General features: G+C 47.0%; 1 protein-coding gene across 1 annotated transcript in view; it reads right to left on the bottom strand.

Annotated features, from left to right (window-relative positions):
• oprl1 (opiate receptor-like 1) overlaps positions 1-7,314 on the bottom strand; it is a gene marked incomplete at its 5' end in the record, with an annotated part of 33,126 nt that extends 25,812 nt beyond the window's left edge. Inside the window, 3 exon segments of the mRNA XM_005949171.3 lie at positions 6,383-6,467; positions 6,932-7,114; positions 7,247-7,314. Coding sequence (XP_005949233.2) covers positions 6,383-6,467; positions 6,932-7,114; positions 7,247-7,314 — 336 coding nt within the window.
• Positions 7,315-12,107: the final 4,793 nt, after the last annotated feature.

Below are 12,107 nucleotides of genomic sequence, written 5' to 3' on the forward strand. Positions count from 1 at the left end.
TGTCTTATCTCAGTGTGTTCAGTTTACGCTTCCTTGTCTCGTCAGTTCTGATTTGCCCCAGCTGTGTTTCCCTCCTGTTGTCCATTCCCTGATTGCTCCTCTATGTATTTAAGCCCGGTGTTTCAGTTTGTCATGGTCGTGATCTCCCCCTGTGTTGTAAATAGTTTGTCGTATATAGATGCAAATAGTTGTCGATACTGTTTTTACTCGGTAGCTGTAGGGGTGAGAAGCCATTTTTCTTTGGGAACCTTTTCTCCTGTTTTTGGTTAGGGAGGCAGGTAAGACACCTGTAATTTTCGTTTGGGGTTTTCTGTGAAGGTGAGCCAGCTGCATTTCATTTCTAGAGTTTTTGTTTGTTGTTTTGGCCATGCTCACCCTGACGCCTGCTACCTTTTGGGACTCAATAAACTGACTGGCTGTTGTGAAATCCATGGTAGCTGTTTTTTGTTGGTTCGTCCTCCTTAAGAGCAGGGAGTGGGGGGGCATTTTTCCTTATTTTTATTTTCCTTATGTTGCACGCCAGTTTTCCCTGGGCTGGGGTGTAACATATATAAATAAAATTGAATTGAATCGCTCACGCTCAGCCAGAGCCTCTGATCGGAATTCCTGCCACCAGACTGGGATTTCCTTTAAAGCTTTCCAACGAGCTGTTTTAGAGTTCACCCAATAAACATAAATAAAGTAAATGCTCATTCAACGCTTTCTGCATTTGTTTGGATGTTTGCAAGACTCAGAGGTAACTCATCAGCCCAGTAACCAATCAACCTGCGGTTTGAATTCATGTCATTTTAATCTAAACCGTCGCCTGTTTCTAAGACTGTCTCACAAGTTTTTATAATGAAACAAATCAACAGGAATCATTAGCCCGACACATCAACCCTCCAGAACTTCTCTTCTTGCACACATGAATGAGCAAATATGTCATGAACTGTGTGTGGAGCAGGCAGGATTGGACCCAAATGTCAGGCAGGACTTGACACAAACACACAACTTTATTGTTGGAACGTCAAAGAAAAACAAAACTAACCTAAACTAACCCAAATGAAGACAGAAACCTAAACAGCAGTGACGTTTGTGGGTTACTGAAGTTGTGCTAGCTGGTATATAATGATGTGCTACGTGGTAGCTAGCGACACAGCTATGTTAGCATAACATAAACACAGTGAAGCTGGAGGATGAACGCTAACACTTTTCCACTCGATAAAAGTTAACGTGAGGGATTCTGGTGGTCAGGGACAAATGCAATCGTATAGCAGGATGCTGTAAACGGACCAAACTTCAGTCAGGAGAAAAACTGAGATAACAATAACTATCTACAATACGAGGTTAGTCATTAACAGTGTTGGGCAAGTTACTTTGAAAAAGTAATTAATTATAGTTACTAGTTACTAGAGGGCCCGGTGGCGCCAGTGTCCGGCAGCCTCGCCTCTGTCAGTGCGCCCCAGGGTGGCTGTGGCTACAATTTAGCTTGCCATCACCTGATCGAGAAATCGATTAAAATTGATTCTGGCTTGGATAACGTAAAATCGATTCATTAAAATCCTGAATTGATTTTTTAATATAAATTTATTTTGCCCGAAATGCCAGAATCTCAGGTGAAATCTCACAAACTTTCAACAACCACCAAACAGTTAAGACAGTAAATGAGAGCAGGTACACGGCTTCTGCACAAAGACTTCAACACACAGCGCGACCCGCGGATCAGAATCAGTGAGACGTCGCCTTTCTCACAGTCGGGGCTGAAAGCCGACAGCTCGCTGACTCTGATGTGTCGGCGGGTCCGTGCTTTGTGTTCACGCCCTTTATGCGCTGATTCTAAAGGTGTTAGTTTGATGTCTCTCCAAACAATATTGACCGAACCAGCAGCAAAAGAAGATCCAAACTACACTTCACATAAACATCGTCATGAATTCACTCTGACTTTTACTGTTTTGCTTCCACCATGATGCACAGCTCTCTCTCTGTACTTCATTATTCGCTTGCTTGTTACGCACAAGTCTACCATTGTTTACAGGCTGTCGGCCGACGTTTTTTTTTTCGTTTTATATACTTCCGAAAAGTAAACCTAATTTCTGCTGTTCAATACTGAACAAATTTAAACTTTTTAAAATTATGCAAAACGCTCAGCCGTGTCTGTAATAAAACCGCTGTAACTTCAGAGGTGATGTTCATATGTTGATGAATGGTTTTCTTTCATTTTTGATGTACTGCAGAATATTTTTATAAAATCCAGGCCAGGAAAATCACCTTCATGTTTTTCTGTGTTTTATCTTCAGCTACTTTGACACAAAGGCCTCGCTGTGATGCTCACACCTTTGATAAAGTCTGGAAAGTGTCAGCTTCCTTTTGATAGATACAAAAATATGTAAATGTACTGATCTGAATTATAATATTTCTGACTGTCAAAATGTCCCAGATTCAAATCGAATCGAATTAAATCGAATCGAATCGAATTAAATCGTGGATCGAATCGATTCGGGACCTTGTGAATCGTAATTGAATCGATTCTAGAAATCAGTGACGATACCCAGCCCTAGCTACAATGTAGCTGCCATCAGTGTGTGAATGTGTGGATGACTGGATGTGTAAAGCGCTTTGGGGTCCTTAGGGACGAGTAAAGTGCTTTACAAAGACAGGCCATTTATTCCCATTAGTGGTCATTAATATACTGCAACAACACGGGAACAGAGCAGCTGTGAGAGAATTCAACATTATTGGATCAATGGTACAGAAGTGGAGGAAGCGCAGTTTTTGGCTTTCCCCATATTCCAAAACATGCTTCGTCTCTTCACTGTTACTGTCGCGCAACATAATTTGCAGATGATGTTGTTTAACCCTAACCCCTAATGCTTTTGACCAAGACAAACAAACCATCAATATGCGCTATCGTGGTAGAGCGGTACAGTCAAAATCTCTACTGTTGGCCAATTTCATACCGTTTCTATTGCCCACCCCTACTTAGACATAAACCATAATACAAAATGACATCAAAACAGTGGGTCAACTGACCCAGGACATGACAAAATATGAGACTAGATTCAAAATAATTGTGTTCATGTCCAGAAAAACAAATAAATTCAGTTTCATGAACATTTTAAACCTTTGCTGAAGGCTCCCTACAGAGAGCATGTCAGATGTCACCAAACGAGCCGTGTTAGTGATTAAAGTCCGTCTGAGCCTCACCAGTGCCCAACATTTGCAATTTGTTGCTTGTGTTTTTGGGAGGGGATCAGAGCTCTTCTGACAGATCCTGCGATGGCCGATATGTTGGAGTGCTGTTGTGTGCTCCAGGTCTTTACGCCAGACGATGAATAATGATGAGAATTTCCATCGAAGCTAAGCAGCCAGTCAAAACGCCAAACGATGAAGGACAAAGTGAGGTAAATGCCGCTGAAACACATTATTAATGACGAGCAGCAGAGAGCAGGTTAAAGAGCACAGACATGCTCAGCATCAACAAAGAGGATTCAGAGTACGTCCTGGGAACGAGCGCTGTGGGTTTCATAATTACGGATGTTTGTGCACAGACTTCAGAGAGAGACACAGCCAAGCAAAAACAGCTGAGAAAAGTGAAACAAAGTTTGTTTTACCAGCCCAGTCGGGCCTTCACACCAGGTCAGCACTCATCAACACTCCAGCCATGAGGAAATGGCAAGCCTGATAACATCCCGCTTTGCTCGGCCATTCGCTGTCTGAAGACTCACCTCAGCAGTCCTGAGACGTCTCACGCAGAGAGACCATGAACTGGTCTCTAACGCGCCTGTAGTTGATCTGCAGCCATGCCTCAGCTTTTAATGGAATAAAATGGCCTGCATTTGTATAGCGCTTTACACTACATTCAGTCATCCACCCATTCACACACTGGTGATGGCAGCTACATTGTAGCCACAGCCACCCTGGGGCGCACTGACAGAGGCGAGGCTGCCGGACACTGGCGCCACCGGGCCCTCTGACCACCACCAGTAGACAAACACGGGGTTACTTTCTTGCCCAAGGATATTTGGCATGCAGCCAGCAGGCAGCCTGGGATCGAACCACCGACCTTCTGATTGGTGGCTGACCGGCTCTGCCACCTGAGCTACAGCCAAAATGAAAAGCTTGTCAGGGCTGAGCTCAGCACAGTTGACGGGAACAGAACCTGATCCGGCCTGACTGAAGCAAAGCCGCGCACGTGGCTTCCCGCAGTGCTGCGACGAAGCAGGTTTATGGTCTCGCTCCCAGCCCGTCACAGGTGGATGCTCTATTGACGATGGCGAGCCGCGCTGACCCAGACAGACCTAAAGCAGCACGCGGCCACATGTTCCTGATGGAGTGAGTTCTAATGCTAAACACAGCGTTCAACTCCCTTCTTGGAAAGTTTAACACGTCTGCAGACAGGCTGCACTGATCTGCACACCTTGTTGCTCAGAGTCTAACAGGTTCCTCCTCTGGGAGTGATCGCTGATTAGTCTGTGCTGATTGGTTGAGGGTAAACTCTTCAGAGGTGCTGCTGAATCTTCTTGCAGCCCGGTGAGCATCAAAAACTTGCTCCTGCTCGATGTGTACATAGCAGAGCCGTGCACCAGCTTCCTCCTTCTTCTTATCCAAAGTGAAGTTGTACTGGCAACAGGGTAGGCTGGGCTCCTCCCGTGCAGTATTTTCCACTATCCAGGTTTTTCCAGCCAGACAAGACAGAGATGAGGTCTCTCCAGTGAGTTCTGGGTCTGCTTAGAAAACTTCTAAGAGGAGGCGTCCAAGAGGCCTTCCTGAGCACCCGCCTCCCTTTGAAGGGGCGCAGTAATGGCTCTGGCACCTGTATCCTCAGTCTGCTGGTGTCCTGCCAGAGCTCGCGGTGACGTTAGGACCACAGTCTGACTGAAAAGCTACTCCTGTCTTCATTGTTACCTATTATACTATTACAGTGATCATCTGAGGATGAAATTATTATATAACCTGGTGAATTTTAAGAGTTTAGGTATAAAAACTTAATGGAATCTGATTTTTCCCCTGTGACTGTGAAAAGCAACCACAAAGCTCCGTGAGCCTCCCGGCTGACAAACCTGTGATTAATGAGTTTACCCCGAGATGCAGGGCTGTGGTGCAGAGCTGCTGCTGCAGTGCATTCATGAATAAAACACGATGCAGCGTCTTTCGTGATCTGCACCGGTACGGCGACACTGACCTGCACGTGTGCAGGCTCCTTTTAAATGAAAGCCTTGTGTCATGGACGGCATTATTTTCTTTATTATTCAGTCAAAGTGGTGATAAAGACATGCTGACATTGGTTAACAGCATTAGTCAGACAGCGCGCAGTGACAGCAATAAGGAGCAGATACTGATCATACCCTCTCTGCAGGCAGCAGTGTGTAAAGCTGCACGTTACTGTATTTAATTAGGGTTTCATCTTTATGGAAGCATCTGAAGGTGCAGTCTGTGCAGGGACGCTCTGTGTTGAAGGTTCAGATCAGTGCACGGCCACGTCTCGCTGCGAAGTACAGCCTTCTAATTCAGCCTCTGCCTCACTTCAGGTTCTTCTTTGTTCCGCCCACTAACGTGTCCTCAGGAGAGATAAGAGACTGAGGATCTTTACTGAGAGTACCAATCACTACATGAGGCACATAAAGTTCCTCCTGACTGATCCACACACCCTCCTCGAGGCTTCCTCCATCTTATCCTTTTGGTCCTGAGGTCGAGCGGTGACTCAACAGCTTCACTTCGGCACTCGGCCCTCGCTCCAAGGAGGCGGGACATGCTTAGGGTATTAGCAAACCCAATCGTGCCTCCAGAGTTGGGAGTTCGCCTTGTCATCAGAAGGTTGCCGGTTCGAGCCCCGGCTCCGACAGTCTCGGTCGTTGTGTCCTTGGGCAAGACACTTCACCCGTTGCCTACTGGTGGTGGTCAGAGGGCCCGGTGGCGCCAGTATCCTCGCCTCTGTCAGTGCGCCCCAGGGTGGCTGTGGCTACAAGGTAGCTGCTATCACCAGTGTGTGAATGGGTGGATGACTGGATGTGTAAAGCGCTATACAAATACATTATAACAGCAGTCTGCATGTTCTAGCGTTAAAGTCTGTATCTGCTGTAAGCAGGAAATAGACATCACAGAGTCAGAGCTTCTCACTGGAACAGAGAGGAGTGAGGGCGCTGTGCTACAGCGTTAACAGCCATGTTTCACTCGTAGTTGTCATTAGGATTAAATTCCCCTACAGCCCGAAGCTGTGATTAAATTCAATGCCCTACGGTGCAGGCAGATGAAGTGCTCATGGGAACAGGTCGCTGCAGCTGATGATGATAATGGTTTTATGTAGACGTGGAGCTGTGCAGGACGTACACGTCAGATCTGCAGCCTGTGGTCCTCGGTGACACTGAGATGTGTGTGTGTGCGTGCGTGTGTGCGCGTGGCGTACTGTTCTCGTGCTCTTCCACATTTCCCAGGAACGTCGCTGGAACTCCGAAGGCGGACGCCAGCACCCACACGCAGATGTTCACCACCTGAACACATGAAGACATGAACAGTTTAATGTTTTTAAGACTTCCACATCATCATTTTTACACAAATTAAGAGTCATACACGGAAATTAAAATTTGAAAACAAATTTGTCAGATGGATCAATAAACTCTCCATTTCCAGAAAACTGGAATTTTATAGTTCAGCCTTTAAGGGGTTTACAGCCAATCAGGGCTTTATATTTTAAGGTCCTGATACGTCTATAAAAAGAGTCAAAATAACGTAGAAAACCTCTGAAAAGTTCTTTAAACCTGCATTCTACACAATGACCAGCAGGAGGCAACTCCTCTGGCTGAAGACAGCTTATTGTCAGAAAGGTCAGGGAAGCTGCTCACTGGTTCATAACGTTTCACTAATTTAGACTAAACAAACACAAAGTTTCCCTCTGATAGGAGCGAGACGGTGATGTCACAGCGGCGGCTTTTTATGACAGCAGGATAAAACGTACCTTGGCCTTGTGAGGAGTCCTCATGTCCAGCGCTTTGACAGGGTGGCACACAGCCACGTACCTGTCCATGCTCATCACCGTCAGCGTGAAGGTGCTGGTGAACATGTTGTAGTAGTCGATGGACACCATCACTTTGCACAGAGTGTTCCCGAAAGGCCAGAAGCCCAGATACAAATCAGTGCCCTGGAAACATCCAGAAAGCAGAGTCTGAGCGTGAATCACACAACTTATCCTGCTCAGGGTCACAGAGCCGGAGCTCCTAGAGGAACAGGTGGTTAACCTACAGAGTTTGCACGCGTGCAGATGATGTCGTACCTGGAAAGGTAGCGTAGCCAGAAAGAGCGAGTCGGCCAGTGCCAGGTTAAAGATGTAGATGTTGGTGGCTGTTTTCATCTTGGTGTACCTGAGCGAGAAGAATCAGTTCAGTCAGACACACAAACACACACCTCAGTGAAGCACCTGACAACAGCAGATAACCACCGGCCCCGCTGACCACTCTCAGTTCATCACTTTCACCAACCAATCAAAATCAAGAAGGGGAGGGACTTGTGGCAAATTTGTAAAAACATTTTTTTTAGTTTGTTTGATTTTTATTGTGGCAGATGAGGAGGAGCACTCGTTCCAGCTGTTCAGCAACCTGACTGCAGGAGGCACGCGTAGCGCTGTGACCTCCCACGGAGGCCGCGTGAACGCGAGCTTCAGCTCGGACCCTCGCATGACGACGTTTCAATGCGACATTTTCAAACTTGAACCGTCACGTGATGCACTTTAGTCACGTGTGTGATTTTAGAGACAGCAGGAGGCGCTGTCAACACAGCCACGCCTAGAAGACAGGTTTGTAACCTAGCAACCCGTCTGAGCCTGTAAGCAGCGCCCGCGGTAAGCCTGAGCCGAGCCTAAATCTAAAACCAGGTCTAAGGCGGCCGATGAAGAAGCAGTTGGGTGAGGGGCAAGCTCTGCTTTTTTAACCTTAATTTAGGAACCACGGGGAGGATGGCAGACATCTGGGGTGTAGAAGGAAACACAAACAGAAGCACGCAGCGGAGAGTCATGTGACCTGCGTCTTATCTGAGCGCATCGGCTGCTGCAACTTTGAACCAAGTGTAGAAAACGCAGTGCAGTCAAACCTCCTCCCTGCCCCCAGCCGGTTTCACCCTCGCTCTCTCTCCTCAGCACATCCCCTTCTTTCTTCCACTCTTCCTCTCGTCTCCTCCTCTGCCTCCTTTCCTCTTCAGTCCTCTTATTGTTTCTCCAGCTTCGGTTTTATGTTCCTCGCTTCCTTTACATCCCAACATCTGTGTCTTTCACTCTTTTATGCTTTCGTGCCTCTTGTTGCCTCCCTCTGATGTATCCCTGCTGTACTCAGCCCTCTGACTCCGTCTCCACGTGCAGCTCACAGGAAGCCGCCTTTATTAAGTTAAAATCAGGTCTTAAAGGTCGAAACTGAGAGATGAAGATTCATAGAGAGCGGCTGAGAGAGGCAAAGGAGCGGCGACGTTCAGCCGCCACAATATTAATCTAGGGAAATCTTAATTTCTATTTATGTGCTTGTGGATTATTTCACTCTAAAAAAATGAATTTACTGCTCCACTTAAACACCTGCAGCCTCCGCAGCCAGAGAGGTGGAGGAAGCAGCTGCAGGTGCGTCAGGCAGGAGGTCAAACTTCCTGTTTTTGACTCTCATCATGGTCACGTTCGGTCTGCTATTATCATTATCATTTATTTTCTCCTCCACCTTTCCACTCTTGCTGCTCTTCACTGCTCCACCTCCCAGCTCCAATCAGCTGCTTTCATCTCTCGCCCGGTTCTTTCCTTCCTTCGGTCCTTCCTTTCTGTCTTTCCTTGCTGCCTCCTTCCCTGTGCATGCTGGAGTCTTGCCGGGAGCTCGGGAGTCTTCACACAGAATATTTTATGGTGTTCAGCTGAGCTCTCCGCCCATTTTCACATCGGGACCACATCTCCCTCCTCTCCACCTCCACCTCCTCTCTCTTCTGTTGCTCTGTTGCTGTAGTTAAAAAAACCCTGAAATGCTGATTATGAGTTCAGTGCTCGTGGGCACAAAGGAAGAGGAGAGTGACCGGTAAGGCCGGAGCTCAGAGAAGCGTCGGGCAGTCGTGTCTTCTCACAAACACACACGAACATTTTTACAGCGTTTGCACCGAGTTTCATCAGCTCTGCTGCTTTGATGATTTACCGCAGGATTGTGTGCTTCACTGCAAAAGCACGCCGACAGTAAGAAACACAAGTACTGAAGACAAACGAGTCCTTCGTGCAGCGGATGCTTAAAGAGCGTCCCAAGACAAGATCCTCAGGAAGAAACAGATCCATCCTCTGCGTGCTGCGCAGAAATGATTCTTCATGAAAACCCTTCAGAATCAGGATGAAGGACAAAGATCATCATTCAGTCAGTCTGCCTGTCAGCAACACAACAAACTGCATCTCTCCATCACAGCTGGAAACTGACCAGAATTCCTCCCGGTTTCTCTTCATTTCTTTTGGTGCGTACATCTGAAGGTACCGGACGTCTGTAAAGGGATCCAAGCCCGACCCCTGAGGACGTCTCCAATGTGTTTAACAGTAATCCTGCTAACATCATGGTCCCGCGTCTGCCGGCCGGCCCTGCAAGGCTACATGTGTTTTTGATTACGCTCTCCCCCTTTCTCTCGCCACTCCGCCTGGGTGGAGCTTACTGCTCCCGCCCTTGGCCCACACACCTGTTGGCCTGCATTTAAGGCTGGGACGCAGGCAGTCTCATCGCTGGATGATTGTGCGACTGAGTGAGCCTTCAGTGAAGTTTTCTTGTGTTAATCTGTGATTCTGTGTAACCGATGTCTCTTGTGTATAGTTTTCCCGGACCTGTGACCTACCGCCGCGTGGACGTGGGAGTTAGTTGGAGTGTGAAGAAGAGAGTGAGTGTGAGAGAGCTTCCCCTACCTGGATTTCCACCACCGTATATATTCTGCACCTGGTGACTGTGTAAATAAACTGTGGAACTGAACCCTGCTCTGCGCTTGAGTCCCTGCCATTGCTTGTGACAACACAGCGACACACAGTCAGGTCAAATAAAGACCTGAAGAGGGCGAACACGAACCCTGCGACCTCAGTCGCTATCATCCATGACTGATAATCTCTCACATCTAATTCGTCTATATGATACCGAAAAACGGTGAAAAGCTGTGACATTTCCACGAACATGTTTTCAGTCCAAAAGCGTGACCCTGCTTTACGTGAAGCCTGTGCAGCAGCAAACGCGCAGCAGCCTCCTCGCCATGACGGCGCCCTTCTCCTGCCTCTCTGAGGTCCAGCTGAAGCTTCTGTGTGATAAATGAAGCGCTCACACAGACACTGCTGCTGTGTGTATCCCTCATAATCCTGAAACGAACACTTGATCCTGTTAGCGTTCTCTGTGCGTCTGCACTTAAGGAATCTCCAAAACAAGCATGAAATATTTAAGCATCCATCACAGAGGCTTTACTGCCTCACGCCTCCTCTCAGCTAATTCCTCAGCTCTCACTCTAATTGTCTCCTCACCACTTCTGTGGTCCTCGGAGCCAAGCTAATCCAGCACGCCGCCTCTCACAGCTCTGACCGCGGAGGTCACTCAGGGCGGGTTGGATTCCTGCTGCACGCCCATCCACCACCCAAAACTCCACCTCCTGACTGGAGGTGGAGTTTGGATGCAAACTAGAGAAATGCATTTAAATAAACGATCTGACACTTCTGTTAGGAAATTACCTCATTCGTGCTTCATCAATGATTACACATCTGTGTTGTTTAAACTTCTCCCCAACTCTTTAACCGGTCACATCCTGTTTGTGCCACTTTGTTTACTCGGCAGCTTTTCTTCGTCTCGACTACTGGGCAGAGGGAGGTCTTTGGTACTGACCTTCAACCGTTTAATACATTTTGAACATTTATAATGTGAGTTTGTGTATCTTCTGTGCTGGGGACCCACCTTCTTTCTCTACGACAGCTACGAGCACAGGCAGAGGCTCTCTCAGCTTTCTGCAGACGATATGTCTGCAATGGTTTATCCAGTGATCCAGATCAACATTCAGCCGAGAGTGAAGCACCACAGATGAGAACTAACACCTCCAATCATGGTGACGGCTCCATCACAGTTCATGAAAAAGGGGTCAGGAGGAGTGGGCGAGTTCAGGTATCTCAGGTTAATGAGCGAGAGGAAAGAGAGGTGTCTGCTTAGACCACTGAGGCAGAAGATGGATGAGAAAGTGCCAATTCAGGATGGGATCACACCTGAACGCTTCCTTATAAACATTCAAACCTTCTCTTAGGCTACACTAATCCGAATACATTTGAAAACAGCGTTTTCATCTAAAAACGCTCCACACTATTGTTTTCAATCGTTTCCAAACACTTGTTCATCCACAATGAAACGGTCGAAAACGTTGCAGTCCTGTGCATGCGTACAACGCAAGAAGATTCGGCCTGCCTCATTTCTGTCTGCCGCTTATTTACTTTCCGGCTCGTTGAAACGTCGCGGAAGAAAATTGAGGAAAAGCACCGAGTTTGTTAAATGGACTAACGATGAGGTGGAGTCGTTGCTGCGAGTAACACAAAAGTACAAAGTTGCAAAAGCGAGTGAGAATTAAAGAATTCAAGGTTCTTTATTTGTCACATGTTGAATTTGACAAAGAGCTGTCTGCAGCACGTACAGACTGATGTTAATCTTTAATAGGGCTGTCAAACAAAATAACTGCTGTGTAATGCCATCTTAGTTTAATTGGTCACATGACTGCATCACATGATAAAATGTGTTATCGTTTCCATTTCAAAAGTATCTGCTTTCCTTGACTGAAAACGCCGTCTCAGTGTGGACGGAAGACATGGCCTTATCCAGAGGGTGGGGGGTACACCTGGACAGGTCACCAGCAGCAGACACAGAAAACCATTCACCTCTATGTTTTTTAAATGTCACTGAATGAAACTGTGGCCTCGGTGCTGTGATTGATGACAGTCTTTCCTTTAAGTCACCAGCTATTAAACTGAGGCTGAAGTTCATCATGTTTCTCTTTCACTTCAACAAAAGACTCGTCGCTGCCACTTTTTGACCTTTCCTGGATCGCGGTGACATCAACTTTGCCAAAACAATGTCGGACTCTGTAGTTTTCTCTGGTCCCCTCCCCAATCAGACCAGGAGTGACATGTTTAGCCG

This window comes from Haplochromis burtoni, unplaced genomic scaffold (assembly GCF_018398535.1).
Source record: "Haplochromis burtoni strain Fernald_Lab_line unplaced genomic scaffold, NCSU_Asbu1 Contig_488, whole genome shotgun sequence".
NCBI lineage: Eukaryota > Metazoa > Chordata > Actinopteri > Cichliformes > Cichlidae > Haplochromis > Haplochromis burtoni.